Source organism: Humulus lupulus, chromosome 8, assembly GCF_963169125.1.
Source record: "Humulus lupulus chromosome 8, drHumLupu1.1, whole genome shotgun sequence".
Lineage (NCBI taxonomy): Eukaryota > Viridiplantae > Streptophyta > Magnoliopsida > Rosales > Cannabaceae > Humulus > Humulus lupulus.
Genome location: NC_084800.1, coordinates 71,748,253 through 71,763,846, shown reverse-complemented (window position 1 = coordinate 71,763,846; position 15,594 = coordinate 71,748,253). Strand labels below are relative to the sequence as shown.

General features: G+C 33.6%; 2 protein-coding genes across 3 annotated transcripts; one reads left to right on the top strand and one right to left on the bottom strand.

Moving 5' to 3' along the window:
- Positions 1–9,869: 9,869 nt before the first annotated feature.
- LOC133797752 (uncharacterized) lies at positions 9,870–13,297 on the top strand. Of its 2 annotated transcripts, none has more exons than XM_062235776.1 (4): positions 9,870–10,002; positions 10,107–10,226; positions 10,508–11,169; positions 12,861–13,297. In XM_062235776.1, exons 3-4 carry the CDS (start codon positions 10,626–10,628, stop codon positions 13,043–13,045), a joined length of 729 nt encoding a protein of 242 aa, XP_062091760.1. In that variant the 5' UTR covers positions 9,870–10,002; positions 10,107–10,226; positions 10,508–10,625; the 3' UTR covers positions 13,046–13,297. The 2 variants fall into 2 exon arrangements, with proteins under 2 accessions (XP_062091760.1, XP_062091759.1); XM_062235775.1 differs by having other exon boundaries at positions 10,331–11,169.
- Positions 13,298–13,589: 292 nt separating this feature from the next.
- Positions 13,590–15,333, bottom strand: LOC133797753 (iron-sulfur assembly protein IscA-like 1, mitochondrial). The gene is made up of 3 exons (XM_062235777.1): positions 15,085–15,333; positions 14,333–14,450; positions 13,590–14,037 (listed from the first exon to the last, which is right to left on the bottom strand). The coding sequence occupies exons 1-3, from the start codon at positions 15,272–15,274 to the stop codon at positions 13,932–13,934; spliced, it is 414 nt and encodes a 137-aa protein (XP_062091761.1). The 5' UTR covers positions 15,275–15,333; the 3' UTR covers positions 13,590–13,931.
- Positions 15,334–15,594: the final 261 nt, after the last annotated feature.

Genomic DNA, 15,594 nt, shown 5'->3' with positions numbered 1-15,594 from the left:
AGAACCAAAACAGTAATACACAGAGTTAAACTAGCAGATAATCATCCGGATATGATTAGTTCACATTAAAATCAATAAGGAACAGAATGAAAAATGTGACTCACCTTTTATAAACACCCTAGCCAAAGGAAAAATTTCCTGAGGCAGGAATTCAGGATACCACGCTCCTCCAACAGCAAAGAAGTATTTATCCCAATTTCGATGGGAGCTATCGAAATCGGTGAAGATTGTCCGATCCATTTTGGGAGAGAGGTAGAAGGTTTTCCAAGGCTTTCCCTCTATCGCCTTGTTCGTAGACTTGGTGAAGCACGCATAAATGTCGTCCGATTGAATGTTGACATTCCTGATGTAATGCCCCAAATTTCCTAATGAGGTTTAAGACCTTGATTGGGAGGCCGGGAGGGCCATAATTGATTTATTATAGTATTTAATGATTATATGCATGTTTACGTGGATTATATTATTATATGATGGTGAATGCACGCATATGGGCTCATATATTAATTATGAGGGTAATTTAGTAATTTGGCCACTGTGGGCGTAATTGTATATTTTGGGTGCGTGATTGTGATTAATTAATATAGCCACATTATAAGGTGGATTGGTTCGAGCTAGTCGACATGAGACGATCATGAGATGTAAGTGTTTGGTCTAGTCATAACGAGTTTAAGTTCGGGGCTCGGGGTGAGTCTCGGGGTGAATTTAATGATTAGAGCATTACCGGGAATTAAAGGATAATGGGATATGATTTATTGGTATTTGGGAATATTGAAAATAGCGGGAATTGGAGAGCGTTAATTATAATTAACGGTATAGGTTGGAAATGACGAATTTACCCTTGGGAGTGTTTAGAAACTTTTAAATTGGCCTAGGGGCATTATGGTCTTTTGACCTTAAGGATTTATATCACCCTAAGGATATATATGACTTAAAGGCTGCAGAAAATACAGAACCAAAACAGAGCTATCCTCATCCTCTCTTCCTTTCTCTCCCGTACAAGCTTTTTCCTTCACTTTTCTTTGATTTTTGAGAGCCCAAATTGAGGAATTGAGCTAGGAGATCAAAGGTGGGAGCTAGGGAACTTGATTCAGACATTTAAGGGGATTCAAAATCGCTTTTAAGGTGAGTTCTAGCCATTGAATTCAGGTTATGCTCTGTTTTCCTTTTGGTTTTCAGCTTATGGTTTTTGATGTGGAAAGTGGGAATCAAAGGGAGTTTTTGTGTTGGTTTGATTGGGAATTGATGAGGGTAAGCTATGGGTGTTGTCTAGAGGTTAAATTGAGTGTTTGGAGGAGTTTTGGGGTTGGTTCGAAGGGTTGGTTCTAAGGGAAAACGCAGGGGAGAGTTGGCTGGTGCGTGCTGGTTTCTTGGCTAATTTGCGAAATGAGCCGCGGCCTGTGATGGCTTTAAAGGTGAAAATGGCTCTGTCAGGAGGGTGAGCCGCGGCCCATCAAGGCAGATTTGGCCAAAAATGGGTTTTTGGCCTAGGGATGCTAGCTTAAGGCCTTAGGGTTGGTCCTAGTACCCGGTTAAGTGGGGATTGATGTCCCGGAGGCTAGATATTGGTTTGGAAACTTATGTTGACCATTTTTATTGATGGTATCTTATATTTGGTTATGACTAGGTGACCGCTAAAGGACTAAAGGTTGATCGTTCTCAAGGGTCGTTCTTTTAATCATTCTAGCTCGACTTTGAGGTAAGAAAACTGCACCCTGTGTACATGAGACATGCATGGCTATTATTGATGCATGTTGGTTGATTACTATGTATGACATGCATGGCTATTATTGATGCATGTTGGTTGATTATTATGTATGACATGCATGGCTATTCTTGATACATGTTGGTTGACTATTAAATGTGACATGCATGGCTGTTATTGGTGCATGTTGGATTGCTGGATATACTGCATATGATGCATGAGAAACATGTGATTAGGACATGCTTTGTATACTGGGTATGATATTGTTCAGAGCTTGAGCCTCTGTGGTTGCGCATGGTCCTAATTGTACTGGTATCTGTTAGTAAGCATGCTAAATACCTTGTTTATGGATATTGGACATGTGATATATGTTTGGTGGCATGGCTTACTTGTGTATGGCACTGGCTTATTAGTCAGAATCGACAATGGTGCCAGATCCGTCTGTGAAGCTGTGACTTATTAGTTAAGTTCACCGCGGGCTGAGCACTGGTCGCGTTTTACCGACCCAAGGGTCAGAAGTGGCAATGCGTTGTGAACGCCGGGCCAAATAAAGATTAGATCTAATCGAGGTCGGCATTGAATGACTCATATGGGGTATTAATGCTGGACCGACCGGAAGGTCAATGAGAACTATAAGCGCTTGCCTGGTCTATGACCAGATGTTCCAAGGTATATGACCCCGGTGACTGTTTGTCACACGGCCAAGGGACGCTGTCCATGGCACGACTCTAGAGTCTGGAGGAAGGTTATGTTGGTGACCATTCACCATGCACCTATCCTAATCAAACCTATGAAATGATCACTTATCAGTTAAGCCCTGGTGACCCTATCGTCACATGGCTAGAAGGAGTGATCCTCATTATTGTGACTTTTGGCTATTGTCACCTATTTGCTTGAACTGCTGGTCCTGAATGGTTATCATGATCGTTGTTGATACTATATCATACTTTATTGTGTTTTCTTGCTGGGCTTTGGCTCACGGGTGCTACGTGGTGCAGATAAAGGCAAGAGGAAGCTGGACCATCCTTGAGTTGGAGAGCTTAGGTGATGACGTGTACATATGCAGCTGCTCGTCCGTCACGGCCGAGGTTTAAAGTGGAACTAGGGTTGAACCCTGTTTTGCCGCGTAGAACGGCTTGTTGTAAATATTTTCTGTAATAAACTCTGAAATTATATTTTCGGGATCCCAATGTATATATTAAACGTTCTAGTGAGACGTTACATCTTATCCAAAATGTTTAATCCCTAAACCGCCAATCATGCTTAGTTCACGATTTTGGCCAAATGACTGTTTACAAGGCACACCGTAACGGTCCCTGGGGTTGGGGCGTTACACCTGAGGCTCCCTATCATCTGAGCCCCAACTATAGACTGAATAACATTTGGGAGAAATTGCGAAATGTGAGCCCCGGAGTTTGAAATTATCTGAACAAGCAGAGCCGGGAGAGGGAAGCAGAGCCATTCGATATGTCTCAGACTCATGACGATCTCGGAAGGCTTCACTACGTCCTTAAATCGCCATTCTCGAAGCTCAGCATCCGAGAGCATCCTCACCGTGACATTGTCAGGAATGTCGAACGATTTGCGCATGCGTTCGAACGCATTCTTGTATCCATCGCGATCCAAAGGCTCGGGAGATGAACGAGAAGACATTATTACACAGAATGAGACGATTGTCGAAGGATTGAACTGAAAGAAATCTCTAGGGTTTCTTCGGAGCTTCTCTCTGGAAGTTGGAATAAAGTTTGGAAATTTGAATGAAAATTATTTTAAAATAAAAACTATTTAAATGAAAGGTAAAATTCTGAACCAAACGCTTCACTCGATAACTGTGTTTGCATTAAGTGTAACTTGTCAGGTAATCAAATGATCGTGCACCCACGGATTACCTCGGTTTACGGAGAATGACGGCTCTAGGCGAACTTTTTGGTGTTGAAGAGTCGGCCCAAGATTCTAACAGATTAGCACGCCTCGCCTGTCCGAAGCTTGGGCCAGGGGGCATCTGTTGGGCCCAAAATGTTCGGCCCAAAAATCCTTTCCTCATTTATCAAATATTCAAAACGGAACGTTTTGGCATATAGAAGTTCCGAAGGCAGAAGCTGTGGGTCAGAGGCGGTCCGCGCCTCTGACCCCTGAGCGAGACATTCAAAGTCGGTATTTTTGGAGGAAAATTCAGTTATTTCTTCCCCCCCCCATTCCAGGGTTCGCTTGAACCAACTAACTGCTTTACATATTTTGTCCTATAAATATAAGATTCATAGAAGGGAAAGGGGGTCGAACTTTGAACTGACTTAAGCATCGGAGTGTCTTTCTTGCAGGTGATCCCGACAAGTCAAAGGCAAATTTCATCACCGAAATAGTGACTGAGCATCGTCCATTATTGGGAGAAGCCTCCAGATATAGAAAGACAAATTGTTGTTCCAACACAATAATCTCTACATATATGACATCTAAACACAACGTATAAATATATATTTACATGACTACATGACATATATATAAAATACAATAATATTTAAAACGAAAGTAATAATAGAAATAAAATAAGAATAGAAAAAGTCATAGTGTTGATAGTATCATATATGCATCAACTGTTTTTAGTTTCTAATGTATCTCGCAATGTCCTTTGGTAAATTTGATGAAGAAAAAGAGCTCCAATTACTTGATAAAAAACAAACTATCACACAAATTTATAAGATAAAAAAATATTATGTATGTCTTTATTATTTTTAAATAAATATGATTTAATTATTTAAATTATCATAAAATATCTTTAAAATATCATATCGTATTTTAATTAATTAATTTATTTTTATTTAAGTTTATGTTTGTTCTAGTTTTTGAATTTGGCAGTGACAACAAAATATTATATATATTATATGTTTAATATAATATTAAGTTTAAGTTTAAGTTTAATTAAATTTTATTTAAGTTATAAAATATCTAGTTTAATTATTTTTAAATAATTATCATTGTAAAATTTATCAAAAATATCATATTTTAATTTGTTTAATTATTTAATTATTTAATTATTTAAGTTTAAGTCATGTTTACAATTTACTGTTAAATATAAGAATATTCTATTAAATATAAGAATATTCCGTTAAAATTAATGGAAAAAAAACAAAAAACTGCCAAAACCAAGAATTTCCGTTATTTACACATTTTTTATATAGAAGAAATACGTTTTCTTTTTCTGTCTCTCTCTCTCGATGATTGCCTCCATGGTGTAGCTGTGCTTTTATGTATTTCCATATATATATTTCAATATTCTCTCTTTCCATAAAGAAGATAAATCTAAAAGAATTTCTTTATTTTTTTGTTTATGTAAAGCACTGACATCTGTATATGATTTTACTTTTGGAATTCATGTTCAATGGCCAAGAAAAGAAGACATTTCCTTCGTCAGTTTCTTGTGTATTCATATATATATATATTTATAAATATGTATGTCATGTGGATCAATAATATTTGGCTTTTGTAATTCAAATATTTATCCATCAAATAAGGAAAAGGAAATGTGTACAAATAAATGTTTTGCAAAAGGGTAAATGGTTCTTAATCTAATACATATAAGATATATGAAATCCACCGCAACCTATTGCAACACAAATGCAACTCACTGCAACCTCAAATGCAAGTCCATGCAACCCACTATAACATTAATTGAAAGTCCATACAACTCATTGCAACCTTAAATGCAAGCTCAATGCAACAAAAAACAATTTTATTTTTTAAAATAAAAAATTATTTGCAAATTTCATCCTTATGCAACACACCACAACCTCAAATGCAAGTCTATACAATTCACTACAACCTTAAATTTCATCCTTATGAGATTGAAATATAGTTGTTGTGAGTTGTTGAAGGTTGCATTGGTTTATTTAAGTTGTTTTACTTGTTATAGATTGCTTAAGTTGCAATTTTAGATTTATAAATTTATTTGGTTGCAAATGAGGCTGATTTAGTTGATGAAAGTTGCTTAAAGTTGCATAAACAACTTAAGAAACCTTAAATGCAAATTAAAGCGTTGCTCATTTACAAATTACGAAATTTGCAATTGCATAAAGATGAAATTAATATGAGTTTTTAAATTGTCATGGGTTGCATTAGGGTTGCAAATGAGTTTTTTTTTTAAGTTGTTTTATTGGCTTGTCATGGGTTGCATGAGGTTGCATTTGAAATCATATAGAGTATTTTGGGGTTGCATTGAGTTGCATGGACTTACATTTGAGGTTACAGTGGGTTACATAAAATTTATAAGAATGAAATTAACATGAGTTTTTAAGTTCCTATGAGTTGTATTGGGGTAGCATCCCATAAATATTTTTATGCAACCCGAACAACCAAATCACGTTAAAGCAAATCACCCAAATATATTGTATATATCAATGAATTATCAAAATCTCATTATTAATTTTTCTTTCTTGACACAATCCTTTTTGTAACGTCATTCACAAAAAATAAAAATATTCACAACATTTGTATTCATACACGCCTGACTCTAAAACAATGTATATATATCATTCGATATATTGAGTTCTCTTATCTCTATAATTAATCTCACCACTACTATTTTTTTGTTCTTAGAATATGTAAAGGACAACAAATAAAACAACCATATATAAAACTTGTCTAAAAGAGTTTCCAGGCGTATACAAATAAATAAAAAATATACAACTCAAATTTATCAAATTAATTATTTTAACATTCTTAAATAAAGATATTGCTCTATAGGGAGTTTTAAGGTAAACTGTATATTTGAAAACAAAAGTTTAGTATATATGTATAAATGAAATATTTTTTTAATGACCGTAAAAATAAATATTAAGTTTGTTGTATATATATTAGTGAAAACCTTCCAATATTAAAATGAAATATTAATTATTTAATATCTATAAAATATAAGGAAAATGTGCACGACCACCCTCAATCGTAGGTTTTGCTGCTCAGAGATAGTCCCCCATCCAACACTAAAGCAAAGAGCAAAGAGTAGTCCGTGTGGGGCAACCAGCCAGCAAAGGATAGGGCTAAGGATCCAGGGTTTTCATTGACCAGCGATCAGAAAGCGGTCAAAGTCAGGTCAGACCGAGCTGGTTGAGCAGTAGGAGGAGAATTGGTCTAATCTCAGGGAAACCACAAAATCCGCAACAAATAGGTGAGTACATTGTTTTCGACACGAAGAGAAGATATAACCCTAATTTTTTTTATATGATGATATACGTTATAGTTATAGCAAATCTTCCACAAATTTTTGGAAAATGATGAATAATTTATTGTGTTGAAAACAATATTCAAACAACTTATTGCATGCATGTCTATTTTGCTTGTATGCACATGAAGTACGTAATTTGAACAATGATTTCAGCAGAATAAATTATTCAAAATTTCAACAAAAAAAAATGTGAGATTTTTGTTATAATTACAATGTACAATGTTATATAAAAAATTGGATTTATAACTTATTCACATACTGAAAACAGAGACTCTGATAAGGGATTTTGGACTCCTATATCATAAAATTTCCCATAAAATATATAATATATCACTTATTTACTAATTAATTTATATTTTCTTATGATTTTTAAAGATATAAAAATTTAATAATACAATTCTACAAATCATTTTATTAATAATTTTGATTCTAAAAAAGATAAAAAAAAAATTAATTTTCAATTATTTAGATTTATTCTTATTTTAAGCTAAAAAATAAAACCAAAAATTATGATGGTTTTTTTTATTCTTAAAAAAATTATTTTTTTAATTGAGTGTAATTTTTTTAATAATAGATATTTATAGAGGTGAAATTTATTTTTAATTTGCTAATAAGGGTAATTTACTAATTTTTTTTAGAATGTGTGTGAAAAGCTCATAAATGATTAAAAAGAGGTAGAAATTTATATATATATATATAAACATAAATATATTTAGAAACATAAATATCTCATCCTTAATTTATAATAAGTATTCACAACAAAATTTTATTCAAAATAGATACTCTAAAACTTAATATTTTTTTGCAACAAATTTATTTTCTTTCTCCAATCTGTTTTTTGTTATTGCTAGCGCTATGGGATTGGGTTAGGAGTGATTTGATTCCATCTCATTTTTCACTTCAACAATTTCTTACAATGCAAATATAACAAACATGAACAATTTTTCATCATTATAATTAACAAGTTATCAATTACACTCATCCATACAAGTGTAAAGCCTCATCAAGGACCAAAAAACTTGTTTACCTAATTTGTTGGCCAAACCAAAGCCATGGTATAATTTCACACCAAATATATCAAACAAAAAGACCATATGTAATGGATAAACTTTCTTAAAAATATAAATAAATTACTACAAATATCAATCAACATAACCACAACGGCAAATATGCTAAATTTAAAATAGTAAAAGAAACAATATTATAATGTTGTTTTAGGGGATTTGTTGTCCTAACCAATTTAGTTACATATTTATCTTCATCACACACCTAATCCACCTATAAGACTAACTTTTCTTTTCAATTCAATTCAATTCAAAAGATCATACAAAACCAAACCTCTTTAAAATAAAAAAAATGTTGAAGAAATTCTCAAAGAGGTACGTGAGGCTTCACAAGTGCAAGCTTAGAGAAGATGAACCATCTATGATACGGGAAAACAAGCACAGAAAAGAACTCACCGTCGCCTCGAAAACCAAGCAACACTATGAAAAGGATTTTAGAAATATTTGTGAAGGATCAAAAGGAGTAGTAGAAGAAGAAGAAAATAGATTAGAGGAGGAGGAGATGATGATGATGATGAGACCAATGCAAACAAATCTTATAGAAACTATAGAGAAAGTGCTTGTAGCTAGGCAACTCCAGCAATCACAATCAAAACAACGATTGGCTTTAGGTGCTACTACTAATCTTGTTCTACCAAAAAAATAAACATATAATCCTATTTATAATATGCAACACCTGCTTCTATACTAAGTGATGTTCATGTTCATATTGTAATGTTTGCATATATCTTTACTTCATCAATGTAATATATTGCTTCTCAACTCTCTTGTTGAATAAATTTTAAATTAATTTGCAAGAATATCCTTAATTCATGCTTATTTAAGAAAAAAATTCTATTGACTATAATTCATAAATGATGTACAATCAATGAATTCATTGCCAAAAAAAAAGGTAAATATTGCTTCTTTTTCTCAATTTTATTTGTGAATTTCATTCTCATCTTCTTTTGTTACTCTAGTCTTTTGCTTTTTGGCTTGCATGATTTTTTTTCTAAGGTCATTATACCACTTATTATCATCTACTTTTTTCAACTTGTTCATGATTTTCCTTTTGTCAACTATTAATTTGTTGTTGCTAATGATATAATTATGAAAATTAAAAGATGGAAAATGAAAATTACATATAATATTATATTTTAAAAAAACAAGAAATTGTCCCAAATAATATTGAAAGAGTGACAAAAGTGATTGAATTTAGATTAGTTTTTGTGATAATTCATATACCACCCTTTAGTATTGATTAATTTTTTATTCAAACAAAATGAAATCATTTTTCTTATTGGCATACATATACTAAGAAAGTAAGAATAATTCCAAAGACATTTGATTAAAACTTATACTTAACGATGTGTAGAATAGTTTTTAAGCACTTATACATATGTGATTGACATTATAAATTTTGTATGGCTTTTCCTTTAAAAAAATGTATGCCTTAATCATTAGTGTTATTATTATTGGTATCTTATCTTTAGAATAAAAATAAATGCTTGGACCAAAAAAATTAATGACAAGGTTTTTTATTTTTTATTTTTTATTTTTATTTATACCATCTCTCATTTCTCACTTTCTAAATTCTCTAAATTAGGAACCTTTTCCTTTAGTTACATAATCTTAACTCAAAATGCTTATTGTTTTTCTTTTTATGGTTGAAAAATTGCCTAGATTTTTTAAGTAAAGAATAACAATTTCAATTTATTAAACAAATATATAACTTAGGCATATGTTGGTAGTCTCAAAGAAAAATAAATATTTCCTATGTATTAAAAAAAGACTATTGTCTACTTTTTATATTTCTTAATCAAAAGTTATGGTAGTTTTGTCCCAAAAAAAAAAGTAATGTCGTTTTACGGCCATCCAATAATTTCATCTGTCGTTCTATTTGCAAACGACATCATCGATCTGATTCAGGAGCGAGCCAAAAACGTGCAACGGTACCAGTAGTTGATGCGGTCCGAATCCGCAGACTTCCTAACGCGGTGAGAGTTGAAGAAGTTGGCAATGGAAAACTCTTCTTCACAAATGTATATCTTTACCTGACCCTGCTCTACCACTTCTAATCTTATTTCTATGGTTTTTCTTTACTTTTCTCACTTTATTTTTTGTGGGTTTTAAACTTCTTGTGTAGGATCTTTTAAGAGTAAGGGAAAAGAAAAATTTCCCATCTTTGAAATTTGATTCAGTAATAGCATTGAATTACAGGAAGCTTCCACGTTTGTGGGCATGTTCAAGTACCCAAAATAGAACAGTAAGTACAAAGGTTCATTTTCATTTGAAAAATACTAGGAAAGAGTAAGGGAAACCCTTTGTTGTTCTTGCTGTTTTACTCGCATCTTTTTCTGTTCCGTACAGATTACTTCGTTAAGATCACGATCAGATCACGTGGGTTGATTCCTGTTTACTGTGACAATAAGTTTTGGTTTTTGCTTCTCTTCGTCTTGGTTTAGACTTTTGTTAACTTCGAGTCTAAGCAAACTGCCTAGAATTTTGCTGAACTTAATCTTCTTTATTTGACCACTGTTGTCTTAGATATCAGAAAACCCAGGCGGCAAATCTCTCAAACCAAGTAATTTTACAAACCCTTTTGATTTGGCGATTGGTTGCTCTTACTTCTTGTCCCAAATTGTAGTTTTGGGAAGGTTCAAAGATGGGTTTGGGTATCTCCTGCTTGATAGGTTTGAAGGCTGCTGTTCTGTTCTCATCTTTTGTGTACCTTAGGAACTTTGGTTTCAAACTGTTATCAATACCATTCCTGTATGCATCGTTGGTATCTGTTTTAATCTCCATTGCATCTCTACCGGCTGTGAATCTGCCCATTCTTTTGGCCAAGAGCACAGATGGAAGCTTTCCCTTGTGGGCAATGGTTATCTTCAGTCCATATTTGTATTTTGTTCGGGGTTTCTCAGCAGTGCGGAGATTATTCAGTGGGGAAGCTCCTTACTCTGAGATTTGTGATGGTTTGTATGTTGGTGGGTGGCCTTCTTCACCTGACAAACTGCCACCTGGTAACCCTGCCATTATTGACTGCACTTGTGAATTGCCAAGAATGTTAGAATTCTCTGGCCATGCTTATTTGTGTGTCCCAACATGGGATACAAGATCCCCTCAGCCAGCGGCCATCGAAACAGCTGTGAAATGGGCTTGTCGAAAGAGGGAACTGCAAAGGCCAGTGTTCGTCCACTGTGCATATGGTATGTCATCAGCTGCTAAAGAGTAGTTGATATATTCTTTTTATGTTGCTTTTGCATTTATTTTATAAGAAGAAATCTATTGACCATTACTTATCCTATAACTCATTTTCATAAGAGAGTGATCTTTCATCATTTTGATCTTGTACGATCAAATATTTTTGTTCACTCTTTAATGTCTAGCAGATTGTCTTGACCTCGTATTATAGCAATTGCAGCTTAGATCAATCTTTATTAGGTGACGACTGTGTTTTCATTGCTTGAAGTGTAAGATATAGTTTATATTTAATTTGAATCACTTAAAGGATGGAGAGGAAATATAAAATTTGTGGAAGCTTTTGTATTCTGACTTTTGTTAACCACTTACATGGCGAACATAATACTATGATAACAAATGTATCATTGTTTGATTATTTTATAAAATTATTTGTTACAATTTTATCAAGAACTCGAGGATTTGAAATGCTATCCTTTATAAAATCTGAACAAAATGATTAAGTCAAATTCTTTACTTAATGTTTTTAATTTGTCATTAAAATGCTGAAACTCATGATTTTTTTTATTCCATCATTGTTTTAGATGTTTCAATAAATTTATTAGATTTTGAACTTATTTTTTAATTGCTAAAGGGAATTTTTCTTGCTTCAATATTTAAAACTCATTATGATAAACTCCCAAGGGTGATAGACTTTCTTATTTAAGTCCAACTGGCTCCTTTTATGTCTTATACCCATGCCATAATAACCTTCTGGAAATGAATTCTGAGTGCTTGATTTTCTTAACATCCAGAAATTCATGAAATGCTCAATATTAGTGACTTCCTTATTTGAACCCTTTGATGAGCAATAAATAGAAAATAGAAAGCTTATTGATTAGAAAAGGATTATTATAATAGCTTGTGGGATGATTCTGTTTTTGCAAGTTTTCTTTTGGGGGTGCTTATTTTCTCTTAATAGTTCGTACATATTTTCAGAAATCTGATGGCATAGGAACTGAGAGGAAGATTTATTGTTATTATATTAAGATGGAACTAGATAACTGAGAATTATCATATGAGGAGAATTATTTTGACTGACAAGATTTCAATAGCTAGGTTCATGATATAGATGATACCTGTCACCCCTAAAAAGATTAACTTCAATTACACAGTCTCCACAATTTTGCTAGGCCAGAGGGTGACTGAGTTAAATTTCAGTGACTATTAGAAAGGGATTCCTGCCAATTAATTCTTCTCTAATTTTGATGAAATTCAACAGATTAGATCACAATTTAGTTTAGAAAATTGCACTGTCTGCGTACTAACGGTATAATTGGAGAAAATTTACACAAGGATGTGTATAAATTTGGATCTAATCTAATCTTTAAGTTCTAGCCCTGCATCGAAGTATCCATGGATAACTTGGATTCAAAATCTGATTATCAATCAACCTTACTTTTTTATTACATTTTTGTTTGCCTCCCTTACATAGTGCACATAGCACAAGCTTACAGATGAATTGTTAGGCCCTAGATAGCTTTTACAATCAGGAGCTCAATGAGTTTTGGCCCTGTCAGTGTCTCACTTGAACTGGGAAACAATATCAAACTAGCATTTTACATTTCTGTTTCCTTTGCTGTCTGCTCAGTTTTGTAACAAACTTGTTCCCAGGCTTCCAAGTTAAGCGTTCTAATTGAGATTTTGCTTCTATTTTTAGGACATGGAAGAAGTGTTGCTGTCATGTGCGCCTTATTAGTGGCCCTTGGTGTGGTTGAAGATTGGAAAAGTGCCGAAAAACTAATCAAAGAAAAACGTCCTTACATTCGCATGAATGCCCTCCACTGTCAGTCTCTTGAAGAGTGGTCGAAAGACCGGTTGTCTCCTCCAAGGAGGACCGGATAGAACCTGCACAGCTTATGTATCTCTTTGTGCTTGCTGAAAAGTTAGCTTGATGACATTTTCATGGGGATTATAGTTAAAGTGGCTTTCTTTGTCCACATTCACACTACATATTCTTGGAATGATGTATACTTCTGTTGTATTTTGTATCTAATGATGTACGATTGTATACTTGGAACACTTGGATAGTTGGAGTCTGTTTTCCACATCCAAGTATTTGGTAAAGATAACACCATTTTGCTTCTCATTTTTTAATTTTTTTCTTCTTTTTTTTGTACTTAGTTTAGTTCTCATACTATTACTGGTTGATTGTTTGCACTGTGCCTCATTATTTACATGTTTTGAGAGAGCCCTAGTACTTGAGGCAACAAAGACAAATCTCAAGTGATGAAAGATTTGAAATGAATGCCTTATTTACCAACAGCTTATAAACCAGACCAAACAGGTTTCTCTGCTCGGTAGGGGGGTGCACCATAAATTAAAACCTCAGTTTACAGACAGCCTAACCAGATATCAACACTTAAAAATTGTAAGAAGCATTTTGGAATGTTTATTCTTGCCCCAAGGGCCAAAGAAGCACAACAGTTTTATTAATTTATAAGAGTATATTATTTACAACAAATAACTATTAGAGTTGTCATGGGCAAAAGTGTTGTTACATTTACACTCTCAAGTGCCATCAAAAGAAAATGATACTTGTATAACAAAATGAATCATTCTATCCGGTTAGAACTTTTCATAGATAGATACTGCTTGGACTCATCATTTTGATACATCACTCAGATATCCTTTATTCAACATTTTCCACTTGTCGCGGTGTCCTTTAATTTCCAACAAAATACATACCCTAGAAGCTATAACTCGCAGATGTGAACTTGTTATACAATGCTCAACTGCTACCTCGCTTTGAAGCTTCTGCGTTGCTTGTTGTCATGAAGGATTCTCCACAACCACATTGCCCTTTTGAATTTGGGTTAATAAAAATGAACTCGGATCTGCATAGAAACTTATAACAGGTAAATTCGAAGGAAAATAGAACAGAAAATTCAAGAGGAATATACTTGAGGATTGGATTACAAAATTGTAAGAAACGATTCAGAGCTATATTTCACAAAATATCCACACTCGGCCATCCTAGGTAGTTTTTGCATAACAGTCCACAATCACTAAACCAAAAAATGTGTAACAAAGTGGATATGATATGTATGTACTTGTTTACACAATTATGCCCATCATTGTTCAGTCTGCACCACAATCCAAATAATACATATATATATATATAATTTGTACCTTAGTTTATCGTCAACAAAATCCATTTTTGTTCCAACAACATGCATCAGAGCCTTGGGTTCAATCAATATTCTCACACCCTTATCTTCAACCAACTCATCGAATTTCGCTTTTTCATCTGAATCATATAAAAATGAAGGGCGATAAAATCAGAACCATGAGTTTAAGCACAAGAAGTGCACTTTTGTGCTATAAATACATATTATACCGAAACAAAAATTATAAAAGCTACTATCCATCCCAGAAACAAAATTCTAAAAAAAACGCACAAAAGAAGCAACACTATCCACCCAGAAACAAAATTGAATCACAAAAAACATAACTCATAATTAGAGGAAGAAGTTTCCAGTAATATGGGGTAATTCGTACAATCCAGTTTTATCATTAATGACTTATACAAACACCCTTATAATGGCATGTTAGTTTATTTGTTTCATAAAAATGATACCATAATAGAAAATTGAATTTTTGTCTTCTAATTCGATAGCAAATTATCCATAGATATCATTATAAGATAACAGACACTTTTCAAATACTCTCAAAAATATTATCCCTTCAACCCTGATCTTTAAAACCTAAAATATATTTCAAAAAACAACATTTAAATTTCTTTCTTCCTCCATTTCTCGATGTAAAAAAATTGACAATTTTTAATTAAACTGATCAAGATGACTTAAATTCCAATTAAATAGTATTAACACAAGAAATTTGTGATTGAAGGTGTAAGATAAGGACAATAGGGAAGGGCTAACCAGCGTAGTTGAGGGTGTAGGACAAGCCATTGCAGCCGCGAGCCTTGACTCCGAGACGTAGAAAAGAGCGCTGGCGCTGCTGGAGGAGCTGGCGTATTCTATCGGCGGCGGCGTCAGTCAAATTGAGGACTTGACGGCGCAGAGCAGGTCCCGCCTTGGATAACAGTGACGAAGATGAAGGAGCTGCCATTTCCGTTCTGTCTCGTGGAGCTCTGATTCGATTCGACTCTGCAAATCAAAATGTTCTAGTTTATTCTCTTGGGCCTCTCTTTTTATATGTTGTCTTTGGGCCTCCAACCCATGTTGTAAGAGAAGTGTACATAGAAATTGGAAAAAAAAAAAAACTAATTATACAAACTAGGACAAGTTTTGAAGAAAAAATTCATAAAATATAAAAAATAGATTACCATAACCTAGTTACACAAAACTCTCTCCTCTCTCATCTCTCTCTCACGATATATCTCTCTCTTTTCTCCTTTCATCTTATTTCCTCCCCCTTTCGATTCCCTC

Bases quoted from the DNA above. Each gene is read 5' to 3' on its own strand.
- LOC133797752 (XM_062235776.1), top strand. From the start codon at position 10,626: ATGGGTTTGGGTATCTCCTGCTTGATAGGTTTGAAGGCTGCTGTTCTG. The intron at 11,170-12,860 runs GTATGTCATCAG...TTCTATTTTTAG, and splicing joins GTTCGTCCACTGTGCATATG to GACATGGAAGAAGTGTTGCT.
- LOC133797753 (XM_062235777.1), bottom strand. From the start codon at position 15,274: ATGGCAGCTCCTTCATCTTCGTCACTGTTATCCAAGGCGGGACCTGCT. The intron at 14,451-15,084 runs GTTAGCCCTTCC...TATATGATTCAG, and splicing joins CTACACCCTCAACTACGCTG to ATGAAAAAGCGAAATTCGAT. The intron at 14,038-14,332 runs GTACAAATTATA...GTTTCTATGCAG, and splicing joins TTTGTTGACGATAAACTAAG to ATCCGAGTTCATTTTTATTA.